The following is a 17870-nucleotide window of genomic DNA, read 5'->3' as shown; positions in this document are numbered from 1 at the left end:
AAAAACTGGACTGAGGGACTGACTTGTTTGCATTTGAAAGGCCGAACCTATTTTAATAGGTTGCTGGAAATCGGTGGTACTGTTCAAGCAGCTCCCAGTTTATACTAAAACTCTAAAAATTTCTCTTCCTCACCCCCTTTCTCACTGTATAATGGGAAATGCTGCATCAGCAAGGGAGGGAGGAAAAAAAGACACTACGCACATTTAAAATTAGAAATTCACAATTTATTTCAAATAAACAATTTCAGGAGAGGGAAACTGCAAGGGCTCTTTCCTTTGCCCCTTCCCCTCCTAATGCCGGAAAAGTGTTGGCAGTTTCTTGAGGTTGCTTCCCCCCCCCCCCCATACCTCAGTGAGGGACAGAGCAAAGGCAGCCAAGATAATGTAGCACTCTGCATAATAATAAAAAGCTCCCATAGCAGAAGCTACTACCTGAAAACTTGGAACAGTCCAGACTTGAGTGAGCACACATAAGAACTTTCCTAGAAAAAGCTATTGAGAAATGAAATCTGGTTTTTGAAACAAAAACAAGTTTTGAATGAATTGAGACAGTGCAAAAATAAGAGAACTCTCCAGTTCTTCCTGAAGAAGTCACATGGCACACAGCTGACATAAATTTAGGCTGTCAACAGAAAACTGGTTGCTGCTGCAGAGGAAGGAGTGCTATAGAGAGAACAAGTATAAAACTTGATTAGAGCAGGGATAGGGAACCTTTGGCCATCCAGAGGCTATTGGACTCCCAACTCCCATCAGTCTCAGCCAGCACAGCCAATGGTCAGGGATGGTGTGAGCAGCAACATCTGCAAGGCCAAAGTTTTCCCATCTCTGGATTAGAGGATCTCTCTCCTATTGAACAGCCTCTTTTGGTGTATGTATGCAAGCTTTTGAGTTACAGAGACTTCTGTTTGCCAGGAGATGTGGTGTAACTTGAGAGCTCGGTTTGTTCAGTATCAGAAGTTGTGCAAAGACAGTTTTGTATCTCTTTTATATAGAAAACTGGCAGGTAATACTAAATGTAAGCGAAAACCAAAACAGCCAGCATTGAAAGTGAATCAAGCTATGTTTTAAAAAGTAAGAGTGATAGGATGACAACAGCTGCCAGGCTGGCTGAGAGTCAAGCCTTACAGAAAGAGACAGAGCTCCCAGTTTAGGATGTTCACCTGGTATGAGGGAAATGCACCTATACTCTGAGCTCAGATGCCGCTAATTCTTCATTGCTGTCTTGCTATTGCTACCAGCTTGTTGCAGAATGGCAAGGATTTTCTGAGCCAACAAACTGTGTTGAGTTCTGCTTTAGAACCATTAGCTTCTTTTTCCAGAGTGAAGAGGATACTTTCCTATAGCACAGCCTATTCTTATCAATGGCAAAACCTCTCTGGCAAAATGATGGAATTCTAATTCAGGGAAGCCTGTATCGGGGGAAGAATAAAAATGCTGATCTGTCAACTGTCTGGGACTTAAAAGTGTTAGTTTATACATATATGAATGCTACCTGCTCTAAACTGGGAGGCAGCTATTAATACGTGGTGCAATACTGGCTTAATATAGCACATCTAAAAGCACTGTACGGGGTTGGTGCCAGCCATGTGGAGGCTACAAGTTTAGAAAACATGACTTTTTAACATTGAAAGTTGTCAATGTGCTACCATCAAGTTGACCAGCTACAACTGGATGTCAGATGTAAGTGCAAGCCGCACATCACTCCCTTTCACACTGGACAGTTCTGAGCTACAGAAAACATGTGTGACTTAACTTCTCTGATTCAATGAGACCGACCGCTCAGTCTGAATGCAAAGTTTAAAGATAAAAAGATCCTCGTGTCCTTCAAAGGCTGAACACTGTGTTAAGCTAGCAAGGAAGATCAGGTCAGCATTTCACAGGAGTAAGTCGTAAGCCATACCTTCCCACAGCTCTTCTGGCCACAAGGCTTATCTTTATCCAACTGCAGCTGGGTTAATGAAATAATCCTGTGCTAGCACTTTACGCACCACATCTCATCAAAACAATAACAAAATGAATGCTAACATACTGTGCAATTAAAATCACACACGCGCCAAACTTTTTGCACTTTCCTAAAAGTTTTCATCTGTTTCTATATATCAAGGCCCAGATTGGACTTCATGCAGAGAAATGGAAAACATCTACAGCCAAGAGAACACAATCACATGATCTCCGCTTACAGCAGGTAAGACATGGGTTAAAAAGAGCAAGCCTGATGAAGTCATCGTGCCGCATCAGCTACAAGAGACCTATAAAAGGTGAACAGAGCAGGAAATGGGCGGGGGGGGGGGCGCGAGGAGAGAGTTTCTCTTCGCGGTACTTTTTCTTAGCCTAGTACACCCCCCCTTTTCGAGGTCCTGCTTGCGTAATCTGTGGTTAACTGGCAATGGGGTAGGAAGAGAGTAATATTAAAAAGGTCCTGGGGTCATTTACTAAGGAAGCAAGCAGGTAGTGGGTATAATCATTTTCCTTGGAGTGCTTGAGGTAGTATTAGCAGCACGTGAAGGGCGAAAGGGTGGCATGGCAGATTGCCCCCCCCAAGAGCTAGGTCAACATCCAGAAATGCTAATTAAATAGCTCCTGCTGAAAGGCCAGAAAGGTAGGTGCATAAAGCACAAAGTAATGATCCTAGCTTGCCAGTCCTCCCTTGTCCAAACCAAAAAGATCATCAATCAATGTACAAACGTAAGTTCAGTGCAACATTATTTTTTTTTGTAAACAGGTAGCAAGGTGTTCTTATTTCAAATTGAATCAGAGTAACTTCAGGAGAGGGCCAGCTGTTCCGTCTTCTTTTCTAGGTGGATAATCAACTTAAGCAACCATGTTGACCATGCGCTGTACATAACCTACACTGCAGTTTTTTTACTGTTTCGAAGCTGACTTCACACATGAATGGAGGAAAAATTGACCTTTTACACATTCAAGGGTACTAATAATAAGCCACCCGTGAACATAGGTTTGTACCTGACCAAGTCCTACTGAAATGAATGGGACTAAATCAGGCCCATCAATTTGAATGGTCAACTTGAAGCAGGTCTAGTGGTAGATACAACTCCTTAATATTCATTAAGCTTCATTCTCACCAATTCTGCTGGCTGTTTTTCAGCCAGCTGCAGTTTCTAGGACAGTGGTGTAAGTTTACAATTGGCACATGTTTCTCAGGACTTGTCTTAGGCTGCCAAGATATTTTTTAACCCCCTCCATGCCACCCCCCTTACCAAGCATCATGTTAAGTGTAACAGCTTTCCCTCAATACACAGTGAGGAAGTCTGGTCTTGTCAGGGCAAGACGGGGCCAGACTTGACGTATCACCTTACAGCCATGTCAAGGATCAGGTTGTGTATGACTGGACTGCACAGATACGCAAGGCATGGATGGAACGTGGCTTGTCCTTTTGCCTCCAAGGAAAGCCAGTGCCTGCTACAATGCTATCGAGAGGCAAGGTTGTGTGTTCCCATAACCCCTCAAATGATTTTAGTTTTGGCAGATGAAATCAGTCCAGAGAAACAAAGCGACTAATCCACGCAGGAGACAACCTAAAGCTGATGGGACAGCAGGACCACGACTGTTTCCCATGCTGGCCTGAACTTTGTCCGGCTGCCCCTGCATAGGAAGGGAAGAATAGGAGAGCTACTCGACCGTACGCTGACCTCTGGCCGCTGCTGTTGTCTCCTAGGCTAGCACGGTTCACCTCATGTAGTCACAGGGCAAGCAGCAGAGCGCACATAAGAGGTGCCAAACAGACAGCTGGACTATTTCATAGCTTTCAGCGCAAGAGAGGATTTGGAGGGAAAAGAAGAAAAGCAGCCATTTAGTTTACAAGCAGCTTATTAAAAAGGAAACACTCCAATTCCAATTTATTTTTTTAAAAAGGGTTGTGTGTTATTCTAGGGTTTGTTTTGTATAATTGTACAACCGTTTGAAAATTACATATGCTTGTAATGATCTAACACTATTAACAGCCATTCGGGAGGAGGAGGAAGAAGAGGAAGAAGAAGAAGAAAAATAAAATAAAAGAACTCCTTCCCAGAATAATCCAAGAGACGGGGAGGAAAACGTCCCAGAAAAAAAAAGGTGCCAAATCTGAACTCCAGCCTCTAGCCTGGCAAAAACGAAAAGCAGAAAGAGAAGAGAAAACAGAAGACTAAGCTGTGGTGCTAGCTCGTGTCTGGCTTGCAAGGGGAGGCAGCAGTGTTGTCCTCAGCCCTTCTCTGTGGTGGGGGCGGGGGCCAGCTTCTCGTGTTGCTTCTGCTGCTGCTCTCACCGCCACCTCGCTCTTTGCGCTCACCCCTGCGCCCTGACATCTCCTGCTACTTTATGTGTCATGGAAGTCTTTCAGCAGGGTCCTTCTCCTCTGCTCGGCTATGTGCATCTGGTTTTCCAAGTCCTGTGTGGGGAGAGAAAGAGGGCGTAAAATCAGGTTTGTTTCTAGTTTGTGGTGGCAGCGAAACGGACCCACAGACTTGAATGATCAGCAGAAAGGAGGGAAGGAACACCAGCCATCCCTTTTGGTCCCAGTCTCCTCACAGAAACGAGCCCTCTTCAGGTATTCAAGTCTAGATCAGGAATAGTGTGGTAGTTTGATAAGCAAAAGTCAGGAGTCGAGAGGGCATATCCAGGATGAACACCTGAATAGGGCTACGGTTGTGAGAAAAATGTGTGTGGTTTAGAATAGGAACTCAAAACTTCCTGGTCCCAGTGCCTCGCTCCATTAATTACATCAAGTGGTTAAGAAAATAACACCTAACTGGTGGTCCTTATAGAAGCCAAAAATTAATATCCATTAAAAAATTCTCATGCGCCAGCTTGGATCTAGAATTCCAACAACTAGAACTCCGCCAAGAAGATACAGAAGGAGTCTGCCTACTGAAAAGCTGGTCTAGATAGTTGGGGGAGCCCCCCAGTACACTTGGGAAAGTTGTGGGGGGGGGGGAACTGGTGAAAACTGTCTCCCCTCTTTTTCCTCAGAACGGAAGTTGCACTGGATCTCAGTCTCTAAACAGAAAGTGGCCTCCCATTCATGGAAGGAGCACTCTAGGTCATGGGTAGGCAAACTAAGGCCCGGGGGTCAGATCGGACAGTCCGGGAATCAGCGTGTTTTTACATGAGTAGAATGTGTACTTTTATTTAAAATGCATCTCTGGGTTATTTGTGGGGCATAGGAATTTGTTCATGCCCCCCCCAAAAAAATATAGTCCGGCCCCCCACAAGGTCTGAGGGACAGTGGACTGGCCCCCTGCTGAAAAAATTTGCTGACCCCTGTTCTAGGTTGTGCCTATCTCAGTTGCCGAGATCAATCCAAAAGTATGTGGGCATTTCCCGCTCTCCTCTGGTCCAATGCCAATTCCTCTGCTTCCTCATAGGATTTGTTTAAGCCCTTCTGTGCAGGTAATGAGCTCCTGGGATGAGAAGATGAGGTGGCAGGAAGTTGAACAAGGCTTGTTTACTCACCCCTCTGTCATAACTATCTGCTCTCTCCACCTTCCATGAGAGGTTTTCTATTTCCGCTTCCAGCTGAGCCTGTTGGTATTCAAACTGAAAACATGAAACAGATTGTTGAGGGAAAGAGATACAGGAAGAGCAGCTTCTCATCATCCTCATTCTACCCTACATCTGCTGTTACCATTCACGCCAGAAGGCGCTTCTGAAAAGAATGAAATGCAAAAGCAAAAACCGAAGCACCTTCAATAGATTCAAAGTCACAACAACCCAGTATTTCGCCCTTTCTGATGTGCAACAGTACAAGAGCACCAGAAAGCTTATGGATTCAAAGCTGGGCAAGTTTCCAGTTCAGAGCTCCCTATGTATAATCTGAGGGATATTAATCAATGGTTACGTAGATAACAGAATCCAGGAACAACAACAACAACAATTTATTTATACCCCGCCCATTTGGCTGGGTTTCCCCAGCCACTCTGTGCGGCTTCCAACAAAAGATTAAAAATACATTAAAACATCAATCATTAAAAACTTTCCTAAACAGGGCTGCCTTCACATGTCTTCTAAACGTCATATAGTTATTCCTTTGACATCTGATGGGAGGGCGTTCCACAGGGCGGGTGCCTCTACCAAAAAGGCCCTCTGCCTGGTTCCCTGCAACCTCACATCTCGCAGTGAGGGAACTGTCAGAAGGCCCTCGGTGCTGGACCTCATTGTCTGGGCAGAACGATGAAGGTGGAGACGCTCCTTCAGGTATACTGGGCCGAGGATGTTTAGGGCTTTAAAGGTCAGCACCAACACTTTGAACTGTGCTTGGAAACGTACTGGGAGCCAGTGTAGGTCTTTCAAGACCGGTGTTATGTGTTCTCGGCGGCCGCTCCCAGTCACCAGTCTAGCTGCCGCATTCTAGATTAGTTGTAGTTTCTGGGTCACCTTACACCACATAGAGGGCGTAAGACTTTCGTAAGTTAAGACTGCAATGATGTAAGAACCAGTCAAGCGCTGAAGGCTGTTCAAAATGAAGACGGCTCTTATTCGATAGCTCCATAAGACGCGCTAGTAATTTAAGGTTTCCTATAGGGCTGTGGCAGCGGTGCCTTGATGGAGCTGTGGAGTGGCAGCTACTGGGGCTACCACTGCCACCAACCTGGAGCTCCCCTGACTTTGCTGCCGCCTTTCCCCATCCCCATTCTGAAGTGGCACAGCATCTCCTCCAGCACAGAACACCCTGCCCCCTTTAGAAGTCTCCGTCGCTTTTCCAAATTGGTAAAATTGGGGAGATTTACAAACAAAGCTTAAATAGCACATTGACTCATCTTTTACTTGCCGAATGCAGTTTGTTTGGCATCCCCTCCTTACAAAACAAAAGCAAAGCAGCTGAAAGAAGCAGCTATGCAACTCTGAAGAAGAGGAGAATACAAAACTAGGAAGCTTAAACAGATACTAGGAAGAGTCTGAATTAGCGAGTAAATAAAAATAACCATGGAAAGCAGGTTTGATCTATATAGTTTTTAAAATGTATATCCCACCACTGCTGTCAAAAGCATATGGTAGCTAACAACTCACTAAGTAATTAAGCATACGCTACTTAATCTATTGGGACCCGGGTGGCGCTGTGGGTTAAACCACAGAACCAAGGACTTGCCAATCAGAAGGTCAGCAGTTCTAATCCCCGCGACGGGGTGAGCTCCCTTTGCTCGATCCCTGCTCCTGCCAACCTAGCAGTTCGAAAGCACCTCAAAGTGCAAGTAATAAATAGGTACCGCTCCGGCGGGAAGGTAAACGGCGTTTCCATGTGCTGCTCTGGTTTGCCAGAAGCGGCTTAGTCATGCTGGCCACATGAACCGGAAGCTGAACGCCGGCTCCCTCAGCCAATAAAGCGAGATGAGCGCCACAACTCCAGAGTCGGTCACGACTGGACCTAATGGTCAGGGGTCCCTTTACCTTTACCTTACTTAATCTATTACATTCTGTACTGTTCTTCCTCTGCAGAACTCAACAGTGGTTTACATATGGTACCCAGGTGGTCTTCCATGCCAACCCTGCAGTCAGAACCCGCTGAGCTACTGCAGTTGCAGTTCCCGTAACATGACTCTGGAGTGTTTCCAGCTATCGGCAGGAGGCCTGACATTTCCCAGCTCGGTCCTGCAAGAAATTTAGGTGACCATTCAACACAGAGCCACAGGTCTTACCAGTTTCTTTCTGGGGCCAGACTCCATGTAGTAGGCATATGGATATGTGTACTGCAGTGTGTAACGACACTACAAAGAAAAGAGAATGAAAGGAAGACAGCTGTTTTTTAATGTCGCGTGCCTGCACAAAAGTTCTCCGCGTGCCTTCCAAATGTCGGGGACGCCCGTTTGTCAGTTCTCTGGAGACTGTGCCCACCTTCAGCAGCTAAACCTGCCCAATATGCGATATACAATGCCATCATGCAACACGGCGAGCAGAGGCAGAAATAAAATACATGCTGTCAGATGTGCAGGGTGGTTGCTCGTGAGTAACCAGGCAAGACTCCGACCTGTCTTTTTCAGGTTTTATTGGTGCAAACTATTTACAGTGCACAACTCCAAAGTTCATGTCCGTCTTGGTGATGGGAGTGCCCCTTTCCAGTTTCTCCCCCGGCATAAGAACTTAAGACACCCCAAATCTCCGCCTCCCCTCCTTACGTTTCACCCCTCTGTGCAAGCAGAGCGACAGAAGCGGTGTGCCTGCCTCCTGGCCGGCCGGGCTAGGTTAGGCGCTTGGCCTCTCTGTAGCATCTTTAAGCCCTCCCTTCACCCGGCTATTCCCCTCCTCCTCGGCTCTGCTGGAGTTGTGGCTTTCACCACTGCCAGACAAGGAGCTGCTTCTCACAATCACCGGAGGCTCCCTGTATCTCCCTCCGTGCCTCCCTCCCCCTTTCTGATGGCAGTCCCCTGACACACTCTACGACACACTGAACGGCATGCCAGAGTGGAGCTTCCCAAGGGATGCAGTAGTCACAGAGCTTCAGCAGGCTATGTGAAAAAAGGGAAAGGTCCACAATATGCTCCCCCACCCTAACCTCCCCACCAAGCAGCTCCAAGTGGTGTTAAGCAGGGTAAAAACAACCCACCCCCTGATCTATAATCCAGCAAAGATCAACCCAGAGTGCTAAGACAATCTGGCACCTTCTTTGGCAATAGTTTACAGTTGATGCCAGGCACCTGATTACTATTTAAGCCCTCACAATCAACACAGTTTAAGACCAGCAGGTCCCATTGCCCACCCCCCACCCCAAATCTCACCCCATCCTCTTTCTGCACGCAGTAGAAAGCATCTTACAATTAACAGCTAGGCACACCCACCTTAGCTAGCAGCTTTGCTGCATTCTGTAGATACTGCCAGTCTATCCACGTTCCCAAGTTGTTCATTACCCTTTCTTGTATCTTCTCTTGAATTCGCTGGTATGTCTGTGCCTCCAGCTGTAAGCTCTTGTTGTGGTTTTCCCACTGTGAAAATGGTGTAAGGTGTAAGACGACAATGGAGAAGAAAGGGAAGGAAAAGACAGGCTGGGAAACAGCAGGCCACAGCAACGCATTGGAAAGACTGCACAGAAGCACCTTAGAATGCAATGTCCCTCCTTCGGAAAAGGCAAGAGGTACCAGAAAGCAAACATATCCTTGCTGCTTTCTAAAAAAATATTACCACATTATCTTTCGGTAAGTGACTCCAGAAAAGCTAAGACAATTCCATTCACGTTAGCATTCCCACCTCAAATCTGCAGCGATATCAAACTGGAGCAAGGTTTTGCCATGTTTTAAATAGGAAAGCTTCCTGAAGCATTGTCTGAATAATAAGTTATGTGGAACACACACATATATGCAAAAATCTTATTTCCATAATGTATTTTGGAGGGGACAATCTAGGTGTTTACACAATGCAGATACTTTATTATATAGAGATTAAGAATTACAAGCCAAGAGGCAGCTTTAAGCAGTTTTGGTGCAGAGTTATGCAGATTTACAGAAGGCAAACTGTACACTTGTAGGAAGATTCCACTGCAGAGCACCATTCGGCACCAGAAAATTTAAAGCAACCTATTGCTGTTGGCTTCAAGGAAAGTGCACTCTCATTACAGGACTGGCAGAGATTATCACTGAAAAGGAGCTTGCTTCTGGAAGAATAACCTTGAGGAATGATCTTGATCTGTGGCTACAGAATGTTTTGTTCAATGAGGGCTTTCTCACAATCATCATTAGCATTGCCCTTTGCGTAAGGTGGGGGCTCATGAAAAAGGCTACGGTTAGCTCCAGCCAAGAAGATGTCACCTACCCTTTCAAAATAGAACAAGTACTTCTTAAGGGCCTCCCTGGCCTGTGCTTGCTGACTCTGGTTTACAATATCAGGATTCTCTTTGTACCGACTGCATTCATAGTACTCGCTGCCGTGAGTCTTCCAATCCCCTAGACACATCCAGCAGAAGTCTGCAGAGGACAGGAGAGGAAACGTTATTTCACAAGGCAATGAATAAAGCAATGCTTCTTTGAGGAACAAGATCAACACCTCTCCCTCTAAGGGGCAAAGATGCTACCAAAGAGCTTGCACATTAACTAGAAGATAGTATCCAAATCAGAAGGATAAACATTTCCCCCAACTTTTAATACAAAAAACCTGGTGCTGTCTACTTACCATGTTTGCATTTGGAGCATTGCTGGAGGAGAGAGAGAGGTGGGGGGGGGGAGAGAGAGAAGGCATTAATAAGAAGCAGGCAAAGATTTCGCCTAAAATTAAGCAGTATAGGATTTCTGATCTTGTCCACAATCTACTCACCATGTGATTGCAGCCTCCATTCTTTTCAATACAGATATTGCACTTGGGACACTGGAGGGAGAGAGGAAAAGAGAGAACACATCTTAGATTGCCCCATGTGTTTCAACAATCAGGAGTCTGGTCTTTGACAACTCTTCATACTCCTCTCTTGTGCAAGAATTCTCAGGCCTGCCTATGTCGTCAATCTCTTTCCCCTCTCTTTGCTTGGACGCAATTATATTTCAGTCTTGTTCTTCTTGGGAACATAGGACGCTGCCTTACACCAAGCTTTGCATGTAGGTATTAGGTTTTGAGCCTTGGAATCTCCAGTTAAAGAAGCCACAGATCCACGCTAGGGAAAACTTCCGCCTGAGACTTTGGAGACCTACTGACAGTTATGTTATATGCTACATGGCTAGATGGACGAATGGATAGACTATAAAACATCTCTTTACTTTGCAGCTCTTCACTGCTATCCCATGCTGCCCAATATTTCTTCTTTAGTTTCTCCTTACATTCGATTCACTTCGCACATTCTTCACCAGTACTACAAGTAAAATGCCTTCAGATTCCTTTTACCTTCTGCTCACACTTCCTTTCTTCTAGAGTTCAGGGTTTCTCAAACCTGGGTCTCCAGCTGTTGCTGGACTACAACTCCCATCGTCCCTAGCTAGCAGGACCAGTGATCTGGGATGGTGGGAATTGTAGTCCAAAAATAGGTGGCGACCCAAGTTTGGAAAAACCCTGTTCTAACTTGTCTAACTCCTCTCTGGTGTGATCTGAAAAACGTAAATAAGATCTGGTTCTCCTTTCTGGGAGATCGAAGTGATAGGCATCAGGTATGCCAACAGGAAGTTTAGACCAATACTTTCCACCCACCACTTTCACCTTCTTTCCATTTTGTGTAACTGTACCTTCAGTCTGCTTGGTGGGCACTGGTGAGTCATGTATTAGGAGGAGATGGAGATGAGAATGAAAGAAGGGACAGCACCAGATAGGGGGCGAAATGTTCTATACTCAACATTCTCTATTTAGAACACAGCACACATTAGCTATAGAAACTGGTTTGAAAACAGTTTGAGAGAAAACTATAAACAAACATCTAGCATGTAAGAGCAGCTTGCTGCAAACCCCCCCACCGAAAAAACCTCAAAAGGAGCAACGTTATAAATGGAAAGGTCACTCCCACACACACACACACACACTTACATCTTTAGTGTGAGCACTGATATAGTTGGCTGTTTCAGAGTCATCTGCACACTTGGTGAGCCATTTTCGAATGGTGGCACAATCTGTGGGAGCATGGTACATCTGCCGACACTTGAAACTTAAAACAAAGAGAAAGGCATGTCCACTTTCCAGAAATCATATTGCATGCAACCCCCCCCCAAAAAAAAGAGCAAAGAAGGGACTCATACACAGTGTTCTGTTTTCTCTGTAATGCTGCACAAGCACTGTTCAGACTCTTGGTAGAGTGCATGCACACACACACACACACATCCCATGAAAGACCTGTATTTGGTACTGCAACAAAAGTTAGTATCTTGCAAGTCTCAATTTTAAAAAATGAAAGAATCCAAACTCAAAATACATCTTTAGCTCTTGTTTATGCCAAGGTAAGCTTGGGGCAGGTTATGTGAGCAGTATCATGTAAGCTCTGGGGAAGGGCTGAGTGAAATTTCCAGGAGCCAGACAAGAGGGCTACAATGACCCTCACTCCACACACACACTCCACCCTAACCAATCAGGAAAAAACAGTGGGAGGAATTCATTGCAGCACTATGGCAATCATATAGTCTGTGCAAGCGTTTCAGCTTGCCACATGGAACAATTCCACCTTGCTTCACTCTGCGCACTGTTCAAGGGGTTCACTCGCTGCCCCCATCAATGAATTTTTTTGGGGGGGTGGGGAGGGAGGAAAGCCCTGTTGCAATAGCAGAAGTCCTTTCACCCCTACTCCATCCTCTGATGGCAGTGTTCTGGTTTTTTCCTGCAGTGTATTCACAGCATTACCCATCTGTCACTACGTACAGTCGTACCTTGGAAGTCGAACAGAATCCGTTTAGGAAGTCCGTTCGACTTCCAAAACGTTTGGAAACCAAAGCACTGCTTCTGATTGGCTGCAGGAAGCTCCTGCAGCCAATCAGAAGCCCCGTAAGCCCCGCCGGACATTTGGGTTCCAAAGAACGTTCTCAAACCGGAACACTCACTTCCGGGTTTGCGGCGCTCGGGAGCCAAAATGTCCAAGCAACAAGGCATTTGGGATCCAAGGTATGACTGTATTGTAGTAAAGTACTGCTGTCTTCCTCAAAGTCCTTATAAGCACTTCTTCTCCCTACTCTTATTCCATCCCTCTGGTGACAGTTCACTCAGGATAGGTTATTTGAAGACTGTGCCATCCAATCAGGGAGGCTTGATTGTGAATAGCCATCATGCACTCCTGGCAAATTATTTCTACTGTAGCAGAGGGATGGGGAACCTCAGACCTGGAGAACCAAACACAGCCCTACTTGGTCCTCAAGACTCTCCCAGGTTACACCCCTCAGCAGCCCTGCTCCATGGCTTCTCTGAGTGCTTTTGCCTGCATACAATGTGTTACTGAGCTGCCATAATGCCTCCCGCTTGTCTGGATGGAGGCTGACAAGATGTGTGGACTTTGGGGGGCTGGAATGTAGTCGACGTGGTACAAAAGACAGGAGACACACCCACGTTTGCTCCTGGCCCTGCCCAGGAGGTTTACCATGAGGGAATGTGGCCCTCGAGCTGAGAAAAGGTCCGTAACCCCTGTTGTAGCATCTCCTTTGGGTGTTCATTCAATGCTCACAACTTTAATGGGGATTGTCTGTAGCTCAGTGGCAGAGAACATACTTGGCATGAAAAAGGATCCAGGCTCGATCCACGGATCTCTAGGGAGGGCTGAGGAGGACTCCATTCTGGAGAGCCGCTGCCGGTCAGTGTCAACAATAAGAGTTAGAAGGACCACTGGTCCAACTTGGTGTAAGGCAGTTTCCCGTATCCCTAATACATCAATTTGGCCAGCCATTGACAATTCTGCCTTAGAGGTAGCTGTGTACAGCTGTGTTTGCAAGCTTCTTCAGCCACGAGGGACACTTCCAAAGCTCGGCTGGAGAAGCAATTTGGGATGGGTAATTTGATCTCACCAAGTCTTATTTTCATATACTTTGCATTGGATGGCCTAAGCAGCTTTTTTCAAGTCTCCCTCCCTGGACTATTCCGGTCCCTTGACTAAGGAAAACTCATGCCTTGCTCTCTTCTGCTCACAACTCAAGTTCAATTTTCTTACCAGAAAACTTCATTGCATCGATTGCACTGCACTCTGCGAGCTTTGGGCTCCTGTACCTGTATGACCATAGGGCAGTCTGCGCCGGGACAGAGCTGCAGCTGGAAATGGCTCTGCAAAGAAACCCATCACAAGCCTGTATTAGAAATTAGCCAAATTGAGAGGGGAAAAAACTATTGCTTCTGATTTATCATGTGTAAAAAGGCTTCATATCATATTGGAAATCTAACCTATGGAAGACCCAATGTAGGTCCTTGTTATCCTTGTGGGGAAAAAGGATGGAAAATTTTCCTGCAGACTTCCAATAAAGATAAAAAGCTTTTTAATGTGCCCTGGCAGCCAGTCTGATCCATACATTATATTTACACAGTTTTCTTCTAACTGCTTTATGAAACTGATATTATGCCCTTATTTCTTCTACAGTTGTTTATATAGCATCCCTTCAGGTCAGTTGTAAATTCATTCAAGAAATTAAACTGATTTAAACAGCTGCAATTTTTCTCTTTATCAAGCCGAAGAAATAATCAAGAAACGGCATTTAAATCTCTTGTGGGGGTATAGATCCACTGTGTTTGCTTTCTTCATGTACATCAGTGGTTTGGGGTTTTTAAGGAAAAAACCAGGATTTAAAAAAAAATATATAAGGAAGCCTTGATAAAATAAAGATTGGATAACTTTATATTTTATAGTGATTGAGTAAAAATGGAGCATTTGGCAGCTAAGTGAATCTGTCAGGATAGAGGACAATGAGTTTTAATGAAATGATGCTAATTCACAAAAATGTATTACAGTGGTACCTCGGGTTACAGACGCTTCAGGTTACAGACTCTGCTAACCCAGAAACAGTACCTCGGGTTAAGAACTTTGCTTCAAGATGAGAACAGAAATCGTGCTCCGGCGGCGCGGCGGCAGTAGGAGGCCCCATTAGCTAAAGTGGTACATCAGGTTAAGAACAGTTTCAGCTTAAGAACGGACCTCCGGAACAAATTAAGTTCTTAACCGGAGGTACCACTGTATGTGTATTTCCATAGCATTGAAGAACACACAGAACACCCTGATGGTAAAACAGCAAACAATACCTCAATGTAATCCCTGAAGAGGTAGCGTCTGTATTTGTCTTTCAGCTCCTCGCTAGGTAGCAATGGAAACACAAAATCTTCTGGAGTCCGGAGCAGGCAGTCCTGAGCCATGCAGGAGACACCTGTTTAAAAAGCCAGAGGAGCTATTGCATGTGATGACCTCATTACTGTGTCACCAGCGACAAAGAAGAAGAAGATGATGATGATGAAGAAGAAGAGTTTGGATTTGATATCCCGCTTTATCACTAGCCAAAGGAGTCTCAAAGTGGCTAACATTCTCCTTTCCCTTCCTCCCCCACAGCAAACACTCTGTGAGGTGAGCGAGGCTGAGAGACTTCAGAGAAGTGTGACTGGCCCAAGGTCACCCAGCAGCTGCATGTGGAGGAGCAGGGAAGCGAACCCGGTTTACCAGATTACGAGACTACCGCTCTTAACCACTGCACCACACTGGCTTATGTTTATATTCTCTCTCTCTCTGTCACCAGAAGTATTGAACCAAGAGAACAGAGAAGACTAAGGCAGTTGACTGTATGACTGAATCTGTGGGTGGAGATCAGAAAGTTACAGAAAAGGCTGCATGGGACTGATCGATGTCCCACAACAAGTTCTGTAACTGCTGGGGTGAAAAACATAAATAAATGCAACTTAAGGCATTGGATCAGCCACGCTCCACGTATCGTGGATTGGAGGGTCACAGGCTCCCCACCTCTGCTCACGTAAGATTATGAAAGGATTTTAAAGTTGAAAGAAGATAGAAGAGACATGTGAAGGGGTACAGAAGGGGTACATTGCTCCGAACTCACCAACTCCGACTCCATCCTTGACGAGAACTGTACAGTGCTGCTCCCAGCAGCTGCGGCAGAACTGGTGCTGACAAGCCAGAGACAACAAGTTTTCCTTTCGGACAAACTGCATACACACCGCGCAGTGCTGGGAGGAATGTACCATGGCCTGGGATTCGAAAAGGGGGAAGGGAGGGAGAGAAAGCTAAAGTTACTGACAAGAGCCCAAACTGCAGTTTGCAGCAAACCCTCTGGATGACTTGCGATGTTTCATCCTACGTGGGAACTGGCAGCAAGAATGGAACGAATTGCAACACACTGTAGTTTCTTGGGATGCATTCACACTTCGCTGGCTCGTAGATTACTGCACCCATTTACTTTATGCTGTTCACATGTCACTCTGAGCTTCTGACAACTGCTTCTCGCTGCTCTTTTCAGAATCGATTTAACGGCTATCCCCCAAGGGCTTGGCCAAATGGGAGGATGAATTAAAAGCAGGGAGGACGACAAACTAGGTTTCACTCTGTGGCCAGATCAAAGAGGGAGCCATTTCTTTACGCTGCTCATATTACAGAATAAATCAGCAGCAAGAATGATTAGAAGGGGGTATTTCTTTATTAGCTAATCCTCAAACTCAGATTTGATCATCAAAGAGTGACTATTGCAGCAGTGATAATTGGATCAGATAAAAACATTGGAGAAACAGTTGTAAACAAGCATATCAACAAAGCCACCAACTCATTCATTTGACAACTCATTCATTAAATCCAGTTACAGATAGGTAGCCGTGTTGGTCTGCCATAGTCAAAACAAAAAAAATTCCTTCCAGTAGCACCTTAAAGACCAACTAAGTCAGTTCTTGGTATGAGCTTTCGTGTGAAAGCTCATGAAAGCTCATACCAAGAACTGACTTAGTTGGTCTTTAAGGTGCTACTGGAAGGAATTTTTTTTGTTTTCATTCATTAAAGTTATGTGGCCTATATTAAATGCATGTTTATTAGCCACACATCTCCAGCTCATGTTTGAGACTTTGTGCCCAGTTATATCTTGTTGATCTACCAAACCATGTTAACAAGTCTCCAGCATTGGATAATATACATGGGCTTCTACATATTGATACACTTTTATTGATAGAAATGTATGTTAAGTGAGCTTAAGTACATGGAATCTAATTGTGATCCGTGGAGACACTTGTACCAGTTAGGCCCACTTATCTGCCAATGGCAAAAGAAGCTGTTCCTCTCAAGAGTCTCTGGATTTGCAGTTTTCAGCAGCTACCTTAATTACATCAACACTGCAGGGTAGCAAGTGGACAATGGATCAGCTATTGCAACAACTATATTCCACCATGTTCTAAAAAATAATAATATTGTTCTACATCAGGGTTGGGGAGCCTTTGGCCCTTCCTGATTTTGGACTCCAGCTCCCATCAACTCCAGCCAGCACAGACAATGTTCAGGGATGATGGGAGTTGTAGTCCAGCAAACCTATGCAGGTTCATAGGACCCATCATCTCTATAGGGTAAGACATGTTGAGAGCAACTAAATATATTTCAAGTAAAAGGGGAGAAGCAATACAAGGCCTGATCTTTCGGACAGCGAAGAGCTGAGTAAGCTGCTCAGCACAGTATTGGGTGCTTTCTGTGACACAGTAGGGCAGCGAGGCTGGTTTTGATCTCAGGGCAATTAAGTACATTACCAACAAACTCATTTATGGTTTGGAATGTAGCTCAAAAGAACCCTCCAACTTGCACATCCTGTTTAGAGCACGAGAGAGCTACATTTCTGCTCACAGAATTCCCCAAGATGTGCAAATGTCCCAACCGCACTTGTAAAAAGGTTAAATGTATGAACCAGAAGCTTATCTAATCCATTTTCCAAGTCAACTAGGTTTTCGAAGTCAATTAGGTTCTTCCTAATCACAGAGAGCTTTCTGGATACACAAGACCTTTCTGCTTGAAACTAAAAAAGCAACCTCTTTCCAGAGCTGGTAGCTTGGTTAGCCATACTCTTAAAACAACACAGTTCAGGGTAACTTTCAAGAATTGATGAAGATAACAGAGAACTAATCCTTTACTATGCAGATTAAACCCTACAGATCCTGGCCACCACTGCTGTACAACAACCGGCAGCTGAAGTGCATTTGACTGCTTCCTGCGGCAAAATCTGAGAGATCCGACCAGATCCAAGAGGTCAGGATCAAAGCTTTACGCCAGAATTTTATTACTGAACCCACAAGAGCAGCACTGCATGAGCCAGCAGAGAGCAGTTAAGGAGGCAAGAGCTGGTCTCTGGGGAACTATACAAGGAGTTTTAGCATCAAGCATGCCGGAACAGTCCGTTACTCACGTGTTTCGATGAGGCAGGCTGAACTCGTGCTTCCACTAGCAACTGGACAGAATTGGACTTGTGCCTGATGGAAGAGTTAAAACTTCAAATCAGCACAGAACCATAGCTGCAGAGCTGATGAAACAAGAGCTACAGATTTCAGCGGGA

At 45.2% G+C, this 17870-nt stretch overlaps 1 protein-coding gene across 5 annotated transcripts in view; it reads right to left on the bottom strand.

The window, feature by feature from the left end:
• Positions 1 to 203: 203 nt before the first annotated feature.
• The window catches only part of ARIH2 (ariadne RBR E3 ubiquitin protein ligase 2), a 34591-nt gene continuing 16924 nt past the window's right edge, over positions 204 to 17870 (bottom strand). For all 5 annotated transcript variants that reach the window (XM_083724627.1, XM_083724628.1, XM_083724631.1 and 2 more), the window contains exons 4-15: positions 17724 to 17787; positions 15396 to 15543; positions 14593 to 14714; positions 13517 to 13626; positions 11422 to 11539; positions 10234 to 10284; positions 10093 to 10114; positions 9736 to 9887; positions 8769 to 8912; positions 7632 to 7700; positions 5452 to 5535; positions 204 to 4387 (exon numbers count right to left, since the gene is read on the bottom strand). In XM_083724627.1, coding sequence (XP_083580753.1) covers positions 4316 to 4387; positions 5452 to 5535; positions 7632 to 7700; positions 8769 to 8912; positions 9736 to 9887; positions 10093 to 10114; positions 10234 to 10284; positions 11422 to 11539; positions 13517 to 13626; positions 14593 to 14714; positions 15396 to 15543; positions 17724 to 17787 — 1156 coding nt within the window. In that variant the 3' untranslated portion in view covers positions 204 to 4315. The remainder of the gene's footprint in view (positions 4388 to 5451; positions 5536 to 7631; positions 7701 to 8768; positions 8913 to 9735; positions 9888 to 10092; positions 10115 to 10233; positions 10285 to 11421; positions 11540 to 13516; positions 13627 to 14592; positions 14715 to 15395; positions 15544 to 17723; positions 17788 to 17870) is intronic.

This window comes from Podarcis gaigeae, assembly GCF_964106915.1.
Source record: "Podarcis gaigeae genome assembly, chromosome: 2".
NCBI classification, from domain to species: Eukaryota; Metazoa; Chordata; class Lepidosauria; order Squamata; family Lacertidae; genus Podarcis; species Podarcis gaigeae.
The sequence above is the reverse complement of the archived record's forward strand: the minus strand, read 5'-3'. Positions and strand labels throughout refer to the sequence as shown.